This window comes from Zootermopsis nevadensis, unplaced genomic scaffold, assembly GCF_977971745.1.
Source record: "Zootermopsis nevadensis isolate Lab colony 2312 unplaced genomic scaffold, Znev_1.0 Znev_ptg000013l, whole genome shotgun sequence".
NCBI lineage: Eukaryota > Metazoa > Arthropoda > Insecta > Blattodea > Termopsidae > Zootermopsis > Zootermopsis nevadensis.
Genome location: NW_028259145.1, coordinates 5,143,578 through 5,164,691, shown reverse-complemented (window position 1 = coordinate 5,164,691; position 21,114 = coordinate 5,143,578). Strand labels below are relative to the sequence as shown.

Below are 21,114 nucleotides of genomic sequence, written 5' to 3'. Positions count from 1 at the left end.
AATTCATCCATCACCCTCGAAGTAGTTCCCCTGGGAGTGAACACAACGATCCCAGCGCCGCTGCCAAGCCTGGAAGCATCCCTGGAAATCTTTCTTTGTCAGTCTGTCAAGCACCATCTGCGATTCTGCCTGAATCTCTTCTATCGTCTCAAATCTCCTTCCCTTTAGCTGAATTTTCATCTTTGGGAAGAGGAAGAAGTCACACGGAGCTAAATCCGGCGAATAAGGAGGGTGCGGGATGACGGCCATGGTGTTTGAGGCCAAAAACTGCCGAACTTTGAGGGCGGTGTGCGCTGGCGCGTTGTCATGATGCGTCGCATGTAGAGTTCTTCCTTTAGAATCAGCTGACAGGTCCCATAGCCTATCCCAACAATGTCGCACAAGTCGTTGATGGTACGACGTCGATCTTCGTGAATGGCCTGCCGAATCTTCGTAACATTTTCGGGCGTTGTGCTCGAAGATGGTCGTCCAGAACGCTCGTCATAATCATCGACAGAGGTTCGGCCATTTTTAAAACTTGAATGCCACACAAAAGTTTGTGCACGACCCATTGCGGACTCCCCAAATGCTTGCTTTAGCATTTCATAGGTTTCCGTAGCCGTTTTGGCGAGTCTTTGGCAAGAGATTCAGGCAGAATCGCAGATGGTGCTTGACAGGCTGACAAAGAAAGATTTCCAGGGATGCTTCCAGGCTTGGCAGCGGCGCTGGGATCGTTGTGTTCACTCCCAGGGGAACTACTTCGAGGGTGATGGATGAATTTAATACCTGAGATAAGTGTACGGGTTTTTATACGCGCAGTCTAGAAACTTTCCGATCGCACCTCGTAATTTAAACTTTAGAAAATAATGTTTTTTTTATTGGGACCACTGCAAACCAATATGGCGTTCACCTAACGCAGATTTAGTAGGAACCTACACAAAAGTCTATTTAAACCGGTTCAGTAATTTCGATATGAAAAACGTAGACGAAAAGTCGAACACGGTGTGAGCATTATACATTTATTACAATCATTTTGTGTACAGAACGCATAAATGCACGGAATAAATGTAACTGACGGTATATTCCAAAACGCACGTTGTTTATTTTAGTTGGGAAACTTAGTCTTTTCGATTATATTTATTGAAGCGTAGATTTATCCGAAATATAATATTTTCAAGCGTTAACAGCAACATTGCAGCCATAGCGGCAGTCGTCAGAAGGACCAAAACGGGTGTCACTTGCGTGAGAGAGACGCTCTTGAATTCCAGTCCTGTGATGGGCGTGAGTCTTTTGGTGTTCCTCTTGCTAATGGCGTCGAGAATTCCACTTCGGTGCATGTTATGAACTCTGAAAATTAATTTCGAATTTTTTTTAAAAGATTTGAAGATTTCTCAAAACTATTTAATTAATTATTCTTGTCCGTCTATTCACAATTTAAAATTTAAAATTAAGATAATTAAAATATCATGTGATGTTCCTTATCGAAACATTCGATTTACAGTTAGAACATCTTTTTCTTACGACATGTTTCGGTTCTTAAATGAACCATCTTCAGGTGTATAAAAATTAAAATTATATAAACTTAAAACTTAATCGTAATTTCTTATATGCAACTTTTTTATAGTTGTTTATCAGTTAATAGTGATATTAAATTCCAGATTCCATTTTTATATATTTGAAGTTGTTTTACATATGTGGGTCGTGTTTAAATAAACTTTTTTGTTGGTGAATGTTTTTGTTGATGTTCTTACATCGGCCTGTAATGCGAATAATTTAAAGAACAAATGAATATTAATGAATATGAATAAAGAAGATAGAAACAAAATAATATATTTGAAAGTAAAATTTGAACATACCAAAGATGAGAGGTGTAGATGAGTTCAAAACTACTTTTATTACTACTCTACACAAGGAGTATACACGAGGAGAAATCGGTAATGAATTACCCCACATAACGGACGCCTGAATTAAAAACAACTTAAATCATAATTAAATTAACGTCAATGTATATTTAAGCGGTAAGGGAAAGCGAAAGTTGTCCCGGATACATACAAGCACCATGTCACGAAGAGATATGGGGTAGTAGATTACAGCTACACTGTTTCCTGACATTAGTACCAGATCTTGCTTCGTGCCCCGGCAGGTTAACCCTCGAGGGGAGTCTCCACGGTAAGCACTGGGTAGGAAACTGTATGGTCCCCGTAGCTGGTCTGGACTTAGAGGCTAAAATACATTTCCTTTGCCTCTGTCGACATTAACGACATTAATAAATTGTGACATGTCTTCACGGTGATAAAAGAATTATGTGTACGTGATTAAAGAAAACATGTTAGTGCCTTAAATATCTGCACAACCAACTTCAATTTTTTGACGTAAATACGTCTATATTTTAGGGTCAGTGTTATTCGGCAAAAATATGTGTTACGAAAAAGTGTTACGAAAAAGTTACGAAAAAGTGTAAATTCATTGTTATGTTACTTAGGAAACCTCATCTGTTTATTCAGCATTGTTGTTACCTAGGAAACAATATATAATCTTCCTTTCCGTGTAGACGTATTTACGTCAAATTCTCCGGAACCGTGGTTCCACTATCACTTTTAGTTCACGTTAACATGCTCTAACATTCTCACTTCCCCTTTCCTCGTCATCCCCTAAAAGATAGGCCTAAATACTATTGAAGTTACGACACATTGTCTAATAGTTCTAAAATTCTAAGAAGTTGAGGACGGGAGGGGGCAGTATTCTGTTAACCTCTTGAGTTCGATTTCAACTTTATCGAAGAAGAAGATGATAAGTGTACGAAAATAAATCACATCGGACAATTCTTAGGGCGTGTCTTCGGCGTCATATTTTTATCCTAATGCGTTATAGTGCATTTCGTTTGCTGCTGAAGCGTATGAATAGAACTCAGAAAAGATGATTTAATTGTATGTGCTGTTTCTAGATAATGTGCAACTTACGTGTGTCTAAATATCCCCAAATAAGGGCTTCTCTTCTTTATAATCATAGATTCTTTAAATTCAACATAAGCCTTGGGGACTTCTTCGAGACTGCAGATCAATTTATCTGAATAATACGGCAAAACGTTTTTCAGATCGACTGCAGCGAAGTTGTGACGGGCACAGGCCATGTTCAGTGCCTCCAAGTCTCCCTCGGGGAAGGAAGAGACGTAGGGGGCCATGTGTCTGTCGTACACCGCCCTCAGCACGGGGTCACCAGAAATCTGCAGAGCACACAGCACTCTTAGAAAATAAAGTCAAATGAAGAAATGTGTAAATTTCGATGGAATATTGCCGTTAATAGACTCACCTGGAAGTGAGTAAAATGACCCCCGTGACGTCCTACTGCTAGCGTGTAGGTGCCAAGTTCGAGAAATTCCTCAAAGCTGTTGAAAGGAAGTTTCCCTTTGCTTGTCATGATACGGGATAGAACGGACGCAGAGTAGCTGACCACTATGACGAGCGCTGTGAGGTTAGCCGTCAATTGAATCACGCGCCATGACACCTCCACCCGGTCGTCAGTACTTCCTGTCGGGCGTAATTGAAAGTATGTATCAAGTGGAGATCAACAAACGATCTTAATGTTACCGGAAGTTCATTCCCTTTGAAAATTAAAATGCTTGTTATTGTAAACAGCCGCATTAGTTAGCTTCATGGGGCGGAGACACAATTCCGTTTTCCGCCATCTTATTAAACATGAAATAAATTCTGTTATAAATCCCGATGCCAAATATTGCGTGCCTAATGTATGAAGCTGTTAATGTAGAATACAATACATTAGGCGGCTAATTGTAGTATTCTTATTTTATGATATAACTGGTGTTCTATTTTTGTATTTATATAATACGTTGCATTGTGTTTAATAATATATATGTGTTACCGGCAAAGTATGAAATCCGGCAATGTATAGAAAACCTAGGCAATGTATAGAATGCCTAAAGTCAGTAGGTAAAGTGTGAAATTGAGGCATTCTATGGAATGCCCAGGCATTTTATAAAATGCCTAGAACTTTTAGGCGATGTATGAAACTAACCGTTTATTTTCTACTTTGCTTAGGTATTCTATAGAATACCTAGGAATTTTATAAAATGCCTCAGATTCTTTAGAAGAAGTATACAACAAATGTTTGTGTAATACGATTTATACAGTTTTATTTTGTATTTTATATTTGGAAAAAACTTAACATAAAATAATTTTTTAAATTCTCAAAACCTTTGTTAGGTTAGGTTAGTATATAAAACATTTTTTTAATTTTCAAAACTTTTGTTAGTTTAGGTTAGTGCATAAAACAATTTTTTTAATTCTCAAAACTTTTGTTAGGTTAGGTTAGTACATAAAACAATTTTTTTAATTCTCAAAACTTTTGTTAGGTTAGGTTAGTACATAAAATAATTTTTTAAATTCTCAAAACTTTTGTTAGGTTAGGTTAGTAAATAAAACATTTCTTTTAAATTCTGAAAACCTTTGTTAGTTTAGGTTAGTATATAAAACAATTTTTTTTAATTCTCAAAGCTTTTGTTATGTTCAGATTCAGTAGCTTAGCGTTTTCGCGACTATCTTGCACAACCTCCATCTTGACAGCTTACCCATTCGACTTTGATTCATTTTAATTTACACAACCAAACAATATTAAAATTAAGATTTACTTCATACTTTTCCTACTGACTGTAGGTATTTTATACACTGCCGGATTTCATACATTGCCGGTAACATATATAATCTTAAATTATGTTAAGCTGTCCTACATGCCGACGCGAAGCAATATTGATTTTACATTCTCTTAGTTTACATTCAGAGCAGTCTCCTGCCTCGCCTTGCAATGTTCTGCGATCTTCTTTGTAGAATTACCACGGTCCAGAACACCGAGAGATTCAGAGCCGTTTTGCGGGATCAAGGGATTTATGGCGACTGTGCTTATTCGCCCGCAGTTGTAGTAGAATTGTCCCTAAGACGGTCGGTGAGGAGCCTCTGCAGTCTTAATTAAATCAGGAGTAAGGTATTCTGGAGGCCACATTTCAATTCATATCCCGCATGAGAAATGCACCTTGCCAGCAGAAAGGCTTGAGTACGGAGAACAGTGCTCGAGGGAATTCCAGCAGAAGACCTTCCTCCTCCTGTCTGCGACGATGGGGCGACGCCCGGTCCAGCAGAAGCGAAGCAGCGGAAAGCAAGAACAGGCTGGCACTCAGGGTCACCCAGACGTCAAGGCTAAAGGGCGCTAGAAAACTCATCCACACCAGGTCCGTGGAATCGGCTTTACGGACGTATATCACCATTCTGAAACACGAACACGTGCGATACGTCCTTAAAAATTTATTATAATGGAATATGTGTGAATTTATGTTTGCAAGTATGCATACATACATGTATAAATAATGAACGTGTGTAGGTATGCCTTCATGCGCGGGTGTGTACGTGTCTAATTTGTTAGCAAGTTTGTTGTGTTTATTTGTTTGTTTGTGTTTGCGTTCAGATGTAAAATAAGTAAGTTTTGTTTTTACCTGTCAACTGACATCGGGTCCAGATAATCCACAGCTCGCATCCGAGGTGCGTTGTACATGAAGGCCGCATTGCTCACGTGCACTTCGCCCCCCACGACCATGCCCACCACCCCGTTCCAAGATCCGTTGTCAAGTTTTACACCGAAACTGTCGTCTTTCGGGGTGTAGTAATCTGCCCTTAAACGAGACAAAATGCTCTTTTGGGACTTAAGGTTTTAATTTGTTTTTGGCGGTGAAAATCCGTACAATGACAAGAGAATTAGAATAAAATGTTAGTATATCAGATAATAAATTTTATCAGGCAGTAAAAATTGATACCAAATGCTCACCGTGTTTGCCAAAATTTCACTCATTGACGTATGACATTTTGTTGTTAGTGCATAACACGGTGGTAAAACCCAAATTTGAAATGTTTCACATTGTTTCCCAGGTGTAAAAATAATCTGACGTTCTGTGGTTCATCGTAATGAATATTTTCGGGCAGTCTGCAATTGAAATTTCCTTTCCCGTGGCTCTAAACGTTTATAATTCCAGCATTGACTTTGAATGCTACCAAGTTTAGAATCGAAATAGCTTTTTCACTGGACAATAGTTACATGAATGTACAGATCTAAGGCAAATATATTAAACATTTTTTGTTAGAGGTAACTGTTGTCTAGGAACACTGAAAGCCAGAAAGGAACAGACCACTTGGGGGGGCTAGGTGAAGATGAGATCAGAAATTTAAAATCGGTTTTTATATATATAATTTGAAGATGAGGACTGGATTCAACTGGCTTAGGATAGAGGTCAAATGTAACATCCAGCTCCACAGAAGGCGGAGTAATTCTTTTCCAGCTGAGAGACTCTTAGCTCCTCAAGACGAATTCTTGTTCAAGGATTTAGGTATTGTGAGCAGGCGAAATCAACATGACGAGATGTTAACAGGGAGCTTAAGCATTTGATGGATTTTAAATAAACTGATATCATCGGAACCTACGTGTATTATTAAGCAAGAAGAATAAATAGAATAGGGAGATGGTATCTATTCTTCGTAGCAAACCTTAAGTCGTTTATTTAGTCTAAGAGATCGCTACGTAAATAAACGATGAAGTTGTTAGGAAGAAAGATTGGACGAAGACACGTGAGCGAAGACAACATGCAACGAAAAACTGCGAGGTGAAGAAAGAGAAAGAAAAGGGAGATTTTGGAAAGAGGATTTTGAGGTCGGTACAGACATCAAATTGCATAATCAGTAGAAGAATTGATGATTATTGGGTGTTAGAAATAAATACAACTTTTGAAGACTTACTTAAAGTCCATCTGATTCTTCAGCGCACTCCAAATATCGCCATAATATCCCCCAACCTCCATCGGCTTCTTGTTCTCTTCTTTGGTAATTACTGTCAACAGGTGCTGGAAAACCAGAAGGAAATGTTATTTGCCAAGTCTGAGCCATGACACGAAATCACAGTCAACAACATCATAATAAGCCTGTAATTAAAAGTAAATATAGAATAAATATGGCTGTCTTCTGGGTTATTGCGCCGTGTAGTATGATAGATTTCCACCAATGTTTCAGAGGTCATACTGAATATGAATTCACGTTCATCGCCCTGATGACCGAGGCAGTATGACCTCTGAGACGTTGGCTAACATCGACCAGACTACACAACGCAAGAACCCAGAAGACAGAAATCTTCATACTCTGATGACGGAGGCAGTATGACCTCTGAAACGTTGGTAAACATCGACCAGACCACACAGCGCAACAACCCAGAAGACAGAAAGATTCATACTCTGATGACGGAGGCAGTATGACCTCTGAAACGTTGGTAAACATCGACCAGACTACACGGCGCAACAACCCAGAAGACAGAAATCTTCATACTCTGATGACAGAGGCAGTATGACCTTTGAAACGTTGGTTAACATCGACCAGACTACACAGCGCAACAACCCAGAAGACAGAAATCTTCATACTCTGATGACGGAGGCAGTATGATCTCTGAAACGTTGGTAAACATCTACCAGACTACACAGCGCAACAACCCAGAAGACAGAAATCTTCATACTCTGATGACGGAGGCAGTATGACCTCTGAAACGTTGGTTAACATCGACCAGACTACACAGCGCAACGACCCAGAAGACAGAAATCTTCATACTCTGATGACGGAGGCAGTATGACCTCTGAAACGTTGGTAAACATCTACCAGACTACACAGCGCAACAACCCAGAAGACAGAAATCTTCATACTCTGATGACGGAGGCAGTATGATCTCTGAAACGTTGGTAAACATCTACCAGACTACACAGCGCAACAACCCAGAAGACAGAAATCTTCATACTCTGATGACGGAGGCAGTATGACCTCTGAAACGTTGGTAAACATCTACCAGACTACACAGCGCAACAACCCAGAAGACAGAAATCTTCATACTCTGATGACGGAGGCAGTATGATCTCTGAAACGTTGGTAAACATCTACCAGACTACACAGCGCAACAACCCAGAAGACAGAAATCTTCATACTCTGATGACGGAGGCAGTATGACCTCTGAAACGTTGGTAAACATCGACCAGACTACACAGCGCAACGACCCAGAAGACAGAAATCTTAATGATCACCGCTGTGAAAACCTCAAATCCTGCAAATAGAGAATAATTGAGACGTTATGTGCCTAGAAAAAAACACATTTAAGAATAGATTGTGACGGCCCACAACACTAAGCGAAGTCAAAACAAGTTTTTATTTATCAGATCGGAAGTTTTTATTACAGACACCGAAGAACAGCGTGTATAGAACGATAATTTCGAAACTTGTTTTATACGGGGATAAAATGTGGTCCCTTACTTTGACATGAAAATAACCAAGCGTTAAAATCGATATTTTGACATATGTAACACGAACCAGGTACTTGCGTCACACAAGAGGGTGCATCATGGTAGAGACTATGCAGTTCGTCAAGTACGCAAGGATTCGGGTAAACGAGTTGTAAGGGGCTGCATTGGTAACGACCTGGAGCCAGGAGGGAGGAAACAAGGGATGGGCACAGAGTTTTTGCGGGGAAACCTGTCTGAAAACGCCCAATTTGAAGACGACGGTATTATAATGGATTATAAGATTAAGATATATCTTCCGGCGACGTGTTTCAAGGGTGAAAGTTGAAGTTACCGAATTATGGCTGTGGCGTCTAATATAAATAAATTTCATGAGCTGATTGTATACTTGGACCAAATGTCTAAAGGACTCATTATATCAGAGTTATGAATTAGACAAGCCGGAGGTTCCAGACCCTGATACCTGAACACAGGCACACATACAGGCCTAAATAGGTTCAGGTACATACAAGAGCCTTTGGATTTAACAGTTTGTATGAATCATATGGAAAATAATGTCGTAATTATAATAATTAACGACTTAACCTTATCATTCACATGTTAACATATTAAGGTTCTGCCCTGAAGTTTTAATGCATACCAATGGGACAGTTTTCTGATCAAAAATGTTTGAAAATAATCACACCCTTACAGAAAATAAAAAGAATTTTCTCTTTTTATTGTTTGTATTATTATTTCCTCATGCGAATTCTCCAGTTTGTTTTTAATTTTTGAAGCAGAACTGAACGCTAAAATTTTTAACACTAATAGGGACTTATGAGCGTTGCTGTGTGACGGGAAAATTTATCTCGACCAAAAGGCTACATTAGTGAGATGACGACGTGTTAAGATTTATATACGAATATCCAGTGGTCGTTTCAACTATTTGTTATGAGGAATCCTTTTATGTGAGTGGGGATTTAAGAATTTACGTAAAGGAAAAATTAATCCTTACAATAGATATCAGTGCTTGAAAGTTAAGTCCACAAAACCGACCTCGATTGTTCCTGTCTTGAGAACAAGTCCTTGCAAGGTATTCCTCCTCCCGTAGAAAGTCTGTGTTGGCCAGGAGAATGCGCCGACAGGAGTCCAGTTGCCTAGGCGATGTGTCTGCAGGGGGAGTGAGGAGCTAACGCGATACACTTCGGATAGCATGACGTGACGGGAATCCCCCGGCTGCGCCACCAGCAGCTCGCAGTCGAAGGGGATATCCGCGTCGGCGAAGAAGTGCTCCAGGACGGAGTCTCTGTCCAGGAACAGCAACCAGTTGGCGCCTGACAGGCGAACGGTTCTGGCCATCTGGACGAAGAGGTACATGGTCACAGGCCATGGTTCATAATTTTCTACCTGTCTGCACTGTTTAAAACTTCTGAATGTTTGCGGCAGAACATTCTTTCCGTGAGATTAAACTATTATTTATCACTTAAATATTGTATTGGTTATGATATTAGAAAAATTAGAATGTAATTAAAGTAATTTTCATATTTTAGGATGCAGAACAATGAAATTTATTTTATGAAAATTATTTTCTGAAGTAAATATTTTTGTCGTCCAGAATTCCACTTTAGCGCCAAGAATAATGCGAACAAGGTTTGAAACGTTGTTCTGGGCAAACTAGTGCCATTTCTTTGTAGTCCTCTGTTTGATCATGGGGAACTGTAAGGGAGAGGAAAATTCTAAATTCTGTTGAAAGTAGTAGAACTGATTTTTTGATCCTGAAATTCCAAAATCATCACATAATTTAAATAAATCGTATTATAACCGTATAAATATTGCCTTTATAGTTTAATAATTGCCCTAAAACTAATCTTACAGATGCTTCAAGCCTTTTTTTATTTTTAGGCTAATTTCCTTTATTCAGGAAATAAAATAGCCTTATGTTATCAGAAAGCTGTCGGTGTGTTCCCTGTCCAGATTTAGAATCACTAGACACACTTTTCACGAAATTTGGTTTGAGGGTTATGCCATTTCTCACCACCCAAAACTCTTATACTTTAATATCCTACAAGCGAACTTTTGAGGTGGGTTCGACGTTGTTTCTGTTTTATACAGGATCTTAATATGTTTGGATTAAAACTGTTGCTGAGATATTTATTTTTGTACATTATAAAACGGCAACATGGTGACCATGCTAAATGATGCTTAAGCTTACATCTTGATAGCGAACTCGAGAGCCACTACAACTCCGTTTGTGACTTTTGGTATGGAGACGTATCACACACGTCTGTATATTGTGAATTAACACGTAACTGTAAATTATGTGTGGGTTCTAAGTCGATAATTACAAACATGGCGACGATGTAAGAACTGCTGTTGAGCATGAAAGTAGGTGGAACACCTCGTCTCTCTGCGAAACAGCCGGAAATAGTTAGTATACAGAGATACCTGTCGGTAATTCAGGGCATGATTCCGATGTAGATACGTGTCCTTGTAGTATCCTCGTGTCACTTTTAAAATTGTTTTCGTGGCACGCAACAATATTGAAACCGAAAAAAACTGCCCCATTCTGGGTCATGCGGTGCAAATCATACGTCAGTATTGCTTTGATTACCATAAAAACCTCTTTCATAAAATAAATAGCCCATCTTTTTCAAATGAAAAACAAACAAATTTTTTTTAAAGCTAGTAGTATCTAACCCGTTAAAATGTAAGGTATTTTAAAAAAACGACCAGAAAACTTGAACAAGCTTTTTTAAAGTCGTCTAAAAATATTCTCTCTGCCTACCATAAATTCGCTTCGAGATATGTATCTCTGTTAAGGGCTTTGAGCAATAACATGCAGCCAACGTCCCTACCTTTAATACAAGCGGCACGTGTGTGTTGGTGGGTGCGTTGCTATGGCAACGAATTTTGGAGCGTTTACACGCGGCAGAAAGTTGTGACGTGTCTTTTTAAATCTGATACGTCAGGACAAACGAACACCTCTTGCGTTCTTACATTGCTGCTGCCATGTAAGTGAGGGCAGAGATAAGTATCATGAATTTTTTTTCTTTTTATACGAGGTGCGATCAGAAAGTTTCCAGACTGTGTCAATAGATGATGATGACGAGCGTTCTGGACGACCATCTTCGAGCACAACGCCCGAAAATGTTACGAAGATTCGGCAGGCCATTCACGAAGATCGACGTCGTACCATCAACGACTTGTGCGACATTGTTGGGATAGGCTATGGGACCTGCCAGCTGATTCTAAAGGAAGAACTCCACATGCGACGCATTCTGTCTGAGGACCAGAAGCAGAATCGACTGACTTCTCGTTTGTCAGGAGCTCAAAGATCTTGCAAGAACCGACCCCAACTTCCTTTCTAAGCTCCGTGTGACTTCTTCCTCTTCCCAAAGATGAAAATTCAGCTAAAGAGAAGGAGATTTGAGACGATAGAAGAGATTCAGGCAGAATCGCAGATGGTGCTTGACAGGCTGACAAAGAAAGATTTCCAGGGATGCTTCCAGGCTTGGCAGCGGCGCTGGGATCGTTGTGTTCACTCCCAAGGGAACTACTTCGAGGGTGACGGATGAATTTGATACCTGAGATACGTGTACGGGTTTTTATAGGCGCAGTCTTGAAACTTTCTGATCGCACCTCGTAAATCTCCAAGCCTCGCTCGAAATCACTGGATCTTGGGGATTCGGCTGTTGTCCCCCGTGTCCAGACAATATCCGAGGAGTCCCCTCCGCCCTAGAAATTCAGTGCCAGGGGGTTCAGCGCTTGAAACTGATCACTCACATTCATCTAATGGCTTGGTTAAGAGTGCGTGGAGCTTTGCCTCCATTCTGCGAAGTGGATTCATGGCATGGCCAGAAAAATGAAGTTGTTTACTTTCAGTTCTTAATTATTTACTCGTTGTCACTTGTGTGTTGCTATCCACTTACCTCGTTTAAGATGCGTCTTGATTTTCGTTCGTCTTGTGGAAATATGATGAGAGGAATGTTTGATTCACACTTTAATGCCATGGCGTCGTGCGAGACTTCAGAAGAAGACAGAGTCGCTGTTCTGATATCGTACGAGAAAAATAGTTTCCTTACATCAAGAATCATAGTTTGTTCTCGCCAGCCTGAAATTAATGACAAATGATGAATACGACTCATAAATACATGTATTAATATCCTTAAACTATCCAAAACTCATTTGTTCTTGTTCACTTGATATCGTCCTATTAGCAGATACTTTTCTGATAAAGACAAAAAATATTGAATCTTTTAGGTTCATGATATTTTTAATTAATAACACAGCAAACCCTCCTCGTCCGCGGTTTTACACACAAAAGAACGCACTTGACCGTCTGTCTCAGTAGCTAAGTAGGTATCGACCTACATCGAGTGTAATTCGACTGTATTTATTACAATTATAACAACTGATAGTTGACCTTGTGTTCGATCGCCCCGACATCTTCCGGCCAGGAACACCTGCGTCATCTCAGTAAACACTAAAGGTACAATTTGGTTGCACGCGACAGAGACAGGCGACAGAGTTACGAGACCGAGACTGGTCGCTTCCTGTCTGCTCTCTGTACAATCGTATGAAGTACAATTACGAGCGCGAGACAGAGACAAAGCACAGGAGACCGCTCTCGGACCAGTAGTGTCTCGCGACGGGCTCAGGCAGCACGTGTGTTGTTGAGTAAAATAATGGCAGAAATTAAATTTACCGGTGACCAAGATGAGCAATTGGTAGAATTAGTAGCAGAAAACCGACCACTGACCACCGACAGAGAGATTCTTCTTCACGTCTGGTTTTGAATATTGAACTCATAGGTTTTCTTTGTTTCCTTCGCAACAAATAACACAGCAACACATCATCTTCTTCTTATTCTTCGATTAACCTTTTTAGAAGCATTTTTTACTCATTTTTTACAGAATATGTGCACAAAGAAAACAAACACTTTGCCGCATGTCTCGGTCGTCACCTCAAAATTGTGTGGCGACAAGCTGCGATGTGTCCGTCTCCCGTCTCTGTCGCCTGCCTCGGTCGCTTGTCTCTGTCGCGTGCAGCCAAATTGTATCTTAACACTAATTTTTTATGTTTATTAATAATTATTTACACGTGTAGGGTACAATGTTTCACGTGTCCCTGGTTCCTCCTGCCTTACTTTTTCCCCCATATGGCCTCAAATTAACTCTTCGCTGAGCAAAATGACACCAATGAACACGAATCAGTTAATTATTAGAGTGTGGACTGAAATATAAATTGCTTCCCTCTGGAATTTTGTTTTGTTATTTTGCACAGAAAGTCGAGGAGATTAACATGTAATAACTAGGTGTATCACTCATACACCAATATTTGAAAAGTATAAATTTCTATTTTAAAAGTGACTTAACTTTTTGCGCACCCTGTTTCACGAAGACCAAAAAAAGGTTCCGGTAGTAGACCGTGTTGACACGAGGCCGAATTGTTGTTGCCCGAGCTATCATATCCACAACTGCCCTACAGCTGATAATTGAACCAGATAATTAGGTCCACTCGTATATCGTATTTTTTTCTCAACTCTCTTGAGCATAAAGTATATTTAAATAATATTTCAGTTTGTCCCTATAAAAATACATCGTCTACCCATTAAAAAACCAGTTATTGCTGAAAGCTATTTAAGGGAATTACAGCTGTTTATTCTGAGAATCACATGAAACTCATGAATACACCCAGGGCATAAAACTCAAATTTATTGTGTGGCAAATCAGGTGGTAGCAACGTACATACGAGGTCTGATAACAATTCTGCATGCTTTTACCCTCAGAAATACGAGTAAGTGGAAGATTTCTGTGTACCACGAAAGTCGAGTGGTGCTATTCATACGCCCATTGCAGTACAATTCTTACTCGTATCGTATCCATGCAGCAGGTAAACACACACAGAACGGAAGTGCTGGATTACTGCTGTCGCCATCTTCACTGTGTTGTTTACATCTAAACAAGTGGACGATGTTATCAGAACAGCTAGTATCATCAATTTCATGTTGTATCTGTTTAAGTTTTAGGGTTTGTTATTCTTATCGCATGTCGTTCGCTGCAGTGTAAGTCAGACTGATGCGCTGGAAATAAATAAATAAATAAATGAAAGTCTAACGTCAATAAAAACAATAAATGAAGTTCGTTGTGTGCTGTATAGAATTTAAAACAAACTTTATATTCCCAAGTTTTAGCAACATAATTCATCGGAATCATAAGCAGAGTCAAACATAATTTTATGAAAAACATGTTACTAAATTGTTTATTTTAACCGTCTAATCACAATAAAATGTTTTATTAAATATTAAAATATTATTACTATAATTAACATTTAATATTTAAAGTATTTAAAATATATTAAAATGATGCTCTTTCTATCGAAATGTTCGATTTACAATTAGAGCATCATCTTTTTCACGACATGTTTCGGTTTTCAATGAACCATCTTCAGGTGTATAATCGATATAAATTTAAATGTAATATTCTAAATGCAATCCTTCGTCTTCCAGTTCCAATACAACATTACTTCCAGACGGACCTCCTCCACTCTTCATATCTGACCGATTATAAAAAACCACTACAAACATTTCACCCACGCAAGATCACGCGACATACATTTACGAAACAACATTGAATGTGATAACAAAGTACAATTGATCTAGAAGAGGATAACTTTCCGATATTTAATTGACATCTGACGAAGGATTGCATTTAGAATATTACATTTAAATTTATATCGATTATACACCTGAAGATGGTTCATTGAAAACCGAAACATGTCGTGAAAAAGATGATGCTCTAATTGTAAATCGAACATTTCGATGGAAAGAGCATCATTTTAATATATTTTAAATATTAAATGTTAATTGTAATAATAATATTTTAATATTTAATAAAATATTTTATTGTGATTAGACGGTTAAAATTAAACAATTATAATCATCACAATATGACGCAACAATATCACCTCATGTTACCAAATATTAAGTCCGTTCTATTGGGTTCACTGATTGAGGACGGAAATGTGTATTTTTCATGAATAAGCTCTTAATTCCTCACTACTGCCCCGTGTTTCCTTCCTTCCAAACGTTATTATTCTATGTTATCGTACATACGTTATTCTGATAATAATTACGTTTTGTGTTGAATTGATTGCTTCAACTTAAATTTTATTTGTAATGGTTATTAAATATTACAGAAATTTAATGAAATAATTTTTACTGTTCTATGAAATCATAAACGTTTTAGACTATAGAGCGCATAGAGAGATGTTGGGACAGAAAGAATTCTAAATTGCAGCCGAGGTCTTCACAACTTGTAAGTTAAGAAATGATTCTGAAGTCAGAACCAAATGTTATACTTTACCATACACAATTTGGTTCGGTAAGTCACTTTGCACTGAAATTTTAGACCGAGTTTAACGAATAATTACAGAGTCGTAGTGAGAAGAATCTAAAAATAGTGTCAGAATTTCATACAAAATCTTCTAACATAATCATTGATTCGCAGTTTCGGCAAACACACCTTGAATTTATGATCTGAAGCTTTCACGGTGACTAAGTATAATGAATTCTTCTCGGGCTAGAAGATGGTTCTCGAAACGTTGGTGGTTTCTCCATTAAACCACCTTACAGGGCTGGCAGCCCGAGAAGAATTCGTTATAAATCTTGAATTATCTTTTCTGTATTATAATGCGATCTATAATATTTCGAAAATTAAACATTTGCGACCCCATGTTCATAGGAACATTTTTTCTTATTTTCGATCCTGATACACGCACACGAAGTTTGTAAACATAATTCTGACTCACTCTGTATAATCACAACAATATTGCGTGCTTAATAATCGAAGATAAATGTAAATATGCGAGGTTTGAATGTTACCAGATGTGAAACAAACTTATAACTTTACGATTCTCTGCGGTAACCAGTGGAGACTCCGTGTTCCGTGGTCGTCGAATCGTTGCCAGCCGCGCGTCAACTGAGAGCCAAATGTTTCCTATTCATTCTTATATGCACAAAACTGGAACCTACTGATGAATGTGATAGATACGTTTATGCACTTTTAATTATAGTTTATGAATTTTACATTAACAGAATATGTTTATGTCTCTATGCGTGTTTTATTTTTCAAATTATATGTAGAAAATTATCGATAAATCTTTTGATATCAGTCAAATTACTGAGTATGTCGTGGATAGGAAGAATGAGAGTAAATGACGAATGAAAAATAACACAAAGAAAATTAAAATATATAATAAAATTCAGGTCAATACACAAACTTTATTTTCAGATGTTAAAATTTAAAATTTAAAATTTGCGCTATTCATCGCTACAACGATGTTACAATAGAGCGCCTTCATTCAGTACATGTTTCGATGCAAATTTTAAATTTTAAATTTTAACATCTGAAAATAAAGTTTGTGTATTGACCTGAATTTTATTATATATTTTAATTATAAAACACAAACATGACGCATTTAAACCTTAAACAAAGAAAGTAAGGTGAAATAGAAAACAGATGAATGAAGACGGGGATAAGGAAGGAAAGGGGCAAGGGATATAAGAATAAAGGAAGGAATTAGGAAAAGTGTAGAAGTTACTGATCATGGAAGGGAGAAATTAAAGACAATTGCGAATGGTTGGAATGTGGAGGCATTCTGTAGGTACCGGGAATCAAACGCGGTCTGACAGAGTTTCATAATCGTCTGCAGCCGTCGGTCGGCTCAACATGTGAAGCATCTTCACCACTTGGTTGGGTGGGTCAGAAGTCAAAGTCACTTGCCTAGAGTTTCGCCCACTTGCTGTTTTAATTAAACAGCGTACATCTGCTTGTGATCGTCCGTGTTTGCGCTGTGCGTCCTTTGTATTTTAGTTCAGAAATATAAGGCTAATTTTGTGAGACAGCTGCACTTTAGCTCGTGCGTTGTACTTCATATGGTAACAAATTCTCGGCGACAAAACGGCTGAAATGTTTCACTGACAATGCCGTGTTTTGGATGCGTCGAGCTTAATTTTCCTTGATGGGGTGGTACTTAGGCAGTTTTAAGCATGAATTCTAATCCTGAGTCATGTGATGTAAGCCTCCTAGTAACAATATTAATATACTAAACGTGTGTTTTGAAAACGGAAGGAGTAATTACTTTGGATAAATTCAGTTTATTACACATTCTTTTGAGTGACATGAGACCACAGTTTCTGCCGTTATTTTTTAAAATATTTTATCAACGATACGTTTTGGAAAATTTCGATAACAGGCCGCGGTTGTTCGCAACTTTTAACTATTGTTTAGTCTTCGTAAACAGTTATTATTATTTGGAAATCAGCGGTCCTTCACCGTGTTACAAAATATATGGAAATTTTGTGTAGGTACAACATTATGAAGTGTTTTTACAGACGATCCAAAAGTCACGTGACCCGTACCTGACGTATTTGTATGAAATTGGATTGCATTGAAATCAGGAAAAAAAACCACATTGCTATATTAAGTGTTGGAAATGTCCAGCGTTCGCTGTTCTCCTCATGTCTGATGCAACCCGGTGAAGATTTTCTGTGCCACGTAAGCGCTGTCGCCAGACGGACATCGTCGATTTGATTTGAGCTGCAGGATTGGGGAAATGTGTCCTTAAATTCATCCTCGCAAGTTAATCAAGGAGACGCCACGTAGTGTTCGACAATGGACACTCGTTGCACTTGTGAAAAAGGACATCCTTCTACTTCGACTGCTGAAAGGCAACTGACGAACTGGCCCGAGCAGGTTACAACATCACGTGACCTACTCCAGCCCTCGGATAGTGACAGAGATATTGCGGGGCATTAATCCTGTCCAAATGTAATAAATTGAAACGTCAATAAATATTTTGTTATGGGTTGCGTGATTTTTCGATCAGCCTGTATATAGCATATCCATTGTTTGAATATTTCCGTATCACGGAATATGTGTATTTAATAATTTAAAATTTTACTCTTTAATTTTTGACTGAAACGTGGGAAAATTCTGCGTAATTCGAGATCACATCAGCAGTGTTTAGAGTAATAAAAGTTTATGTTTCGATAAAACAAACATTATGTTGGGGTGTTTCTTGTTTGACGGAGTATTATCACTAGTGGTATGAACGCTGGAACAATACGATCGATTATAAACTTTTTAATGAAGTCCACTTTGTCTTGCCCAGGGGATTATTTTGTCTGAAGGTAATTATTTTATCAGAATTTTAATGTTCTGACAAGCAAGTAATATTTCAGAAGGTAACAGTCGTTCGTCACAGGTTCAAGGCCCTGTGTGACATTTTGTAACACGCTACACTAAATTTTAATGTACGACGCAAAATGCTGGATTACATGGTTTCGCTACAAACTTTTGTGTTGTAGTAACGACTGGAGGATTCTTAGGTTTAGCATCAAAGTAGAATCGTGAAGATAAGTAGAAAATGGAACATGGAAAGCAGACAGGGAGTATTTTTCATCTCCGGTTTTTCATAAGGTTAGCTTAGCGATCCAGCATTGTCCAGCCGGCCATTTATTTCTTATACAATGACCAGATCTAATTTCACTACGAGTAGCAGCTTACGTTCTTATTAAAAATTAATATAACCTTGAGACACGAACTGCGTAATACTTTTCGTTCTAAGACCCAGACAGGAGTGAACAAAGTACTTTATGTTCGAATTTTTTCATAAAAATGTAATTAAATGTATCCCACTATACGCCATGTAGCCGCTTGGGAGGAGATGAATTTTTTCAGGGAATATGATTGGCGGGACCTGTAGCACGCATGCGGGGGAAGGCCATCAAAATCTTAATCTGAGAACCTGAAGACGAGGCACAAATTGTATAGACCTACAGGCAGAAAGGTAATGTTGAAAATATTTTAAAATACCTGGGTTTGGAATAAATTAATTTGGCTTAAAACAGAATCCCCCAGTAAAATTCCACCTGTTTGCATTAGTGGTTGTGTATTTCTTGACTTGAAGAATGACTGTCAGTTTTTCAAGAAGGAATCTGTTTTACCATGTTAGTATACTAATTTATTACAAGTAACATTTTCGAATTATTACTGAAAATCTTTGTGTGAAGCACTTTTTGTTATATTATATTTAATGGAATATCAGTTAGATAAATTCTTGTCTCTGAACTTTAGTATGTGTATAAGCAATAATTTAATACCATGATCATAGAATTTTCTATTCGAATTATGACCGTTTTACGACAGTGATTACGATCTTCGGCTATCCGCAAAGTGGAGCAATGTGCGTTTGTTACAAAGATGGAGGCAGCAGGTTCCTTCGAAACGTTGTTAAACGTCTGCATTGCTGCACGATATTGCGTAATTTTTAATGCAGTTGAAGGAGATTTTCCTGTAGTCTTATTAAGCAGAATACTTCTGCCACGCTCCATCAGGTATTAACCTTACCTTCAACTGAAAAATTGGAATAATAGATCACGCTGTACAGTGATCCAATTCTGTAACATTTCCTCATAGCAACTAATGTGGAATTATCGGTAGTTATTAATGGTTTTTGAGCCAAATAATGGATGGACGTTGAAAAATGTTTGTTCGCTTCTGATTGTGTTCTTTGCCTTAATTACCAAGGCCCTCGGCTGTGCATGGATACGCTGATGTTCAATAACATGTCATTACAGTTGAAAGATAACCGAATATAAGTTCTCCCCACAAACATTTGTACACAGAATAATCTTACAGATAATAATCCGAGTATTAAGCTAGCAGCAATTTTAAGGTAATGTATACAGACATTTGCAATGGAATGCTGTCATTTACCAGAATGTTCGTTATATTGAAAATGAGCCATGCTTACATACGAGGTGCGATCGCAAAGTTTCCAGACTGTGTCAATAGAGGGCGAACCGGATGTAGTACGAGCTCCTGCCGCTAGGGGGTGCGGCCTACATTCATAGTGAATCAGTGTGCCAGCCGGCATCATCGAATTAGCATTTGTTTCTTAGTTACGGGCGTTTTGGTAGTGCATTACACCGACCCTCCTGCGATTTCGGAATGGCGTGTGCATCAAATTTTGCCAAAAACTCGCCAAAACGGCTACGGAAACCTATGAAATGCTAAAGCAAGCATTTGGGGAGTCCGCAATGGGTCGTGCACAAACTTTTGTGTGGCATTCACGTTTTAAAAATGGCCGAACCTCTGTCGATGATGACGAGCGTTCTGGACAACCATCTTCGAGCACAACGCCCGAAAATGTTACGAAGATTCGGCAGGCCATTCACGAAGATCGACGTCGTACCATCAACGACTTGTGCGACATTGCTGGGATAGGCTATGGGACCTGTCAGCTGATTCTAAAGGAAGAACTCCACATGCGACGCATCCTGTCTGAGGACCAGAAGCAGAATCGACTGACTTCTCGTTTGTCAGGAGCTCAAAGATCTTGCAAGAACCGACCCCAACTTCCTTTCTAAGCTCCGTGTGACTTCTTCCTCTTCCCAAAGATGAAAATTCAGCTAAAGAGAAGGAGATTTGAGACGATAGAAGAGATTGAGGCAGAATCGCAGATGGTGCTTGACAGGCTGACAAAGAAAGATTTCCAGGGATGCTTCCAGGCTTGGCAGCGGCGCTGGGATCGTTGTGTTCACTCCCAGGGGAACTACTTCGAGGGTGATGGATGAATTTAATACCTGAGATAAGTGTACGGGTTTTTATAGGCGCAGTCTAGAAACTTTCCGATCGCACCTCGTATACGAAATATTGAATTTAATATCAGTTTTGTGTCGCGTGCTAAAGACGCGAGGGAAGCTACAACACTTAACAAGAAGAAGAAGGCGTATGGATGTTAAGCGCCTCGGGTTCAATTCCTGTTGC

The 21,114-nt window shown here is 38.7% G+C and overlaps 2 protein-coding genes across 5 annotated transcripts in view; one reads left to right on the top strand and one right to left on the bottom strand.

The window, feature by feature from the left end:
- Positions 1–21,114, top strand: part of LOC110832402 (uncharacterized) — a 277,620-nt gene that overhangs the window by 101,182 nt on the left and 155,324 nt on the right. The window lies entirely within an intron of this gene.
- The window catches only part of LOC110832398 (glutamate receptor ionotropic, delta-2), a 144,416-nt gene continuing 124,286 nt past the window's right edge, over positions 985–21,114 (bottom strand). The window contains exons 2-10 of one of the 2 annotated variants that reach the window (XM_087348483.1): positions 14,152–14,363; positions 12,211–12,392; positions 9,338–9,640; positions 6,771–6,874; positions 5,480–5,656; positions 5,023–5,255; positions 3,289–3,506; positions 2,940–3,202; positions 985–1,326 (exon numbers count right to left, since the gene is read on the bottom strand). In XM_087348483.1, coding sequence (XP_087204609.1) covers positions 1,098–1,326; positions 2,940–3,202; positions 3,289–3,506; positions 5,023–5,255; positions 5,480–5,656; positions 6,771–6,874; positions 9,338–9,640; positions 12,211–12,392; positions 14,152–14,287 — 1,845 coding nt within the window. In that variant the 5' untranslated portion in view covers positions 14,288–14,363 and the 3' untranslated portion in view covers positions 985–1,097. The other variant, XR_015535048.1, reaches the window with a different exon arrangement.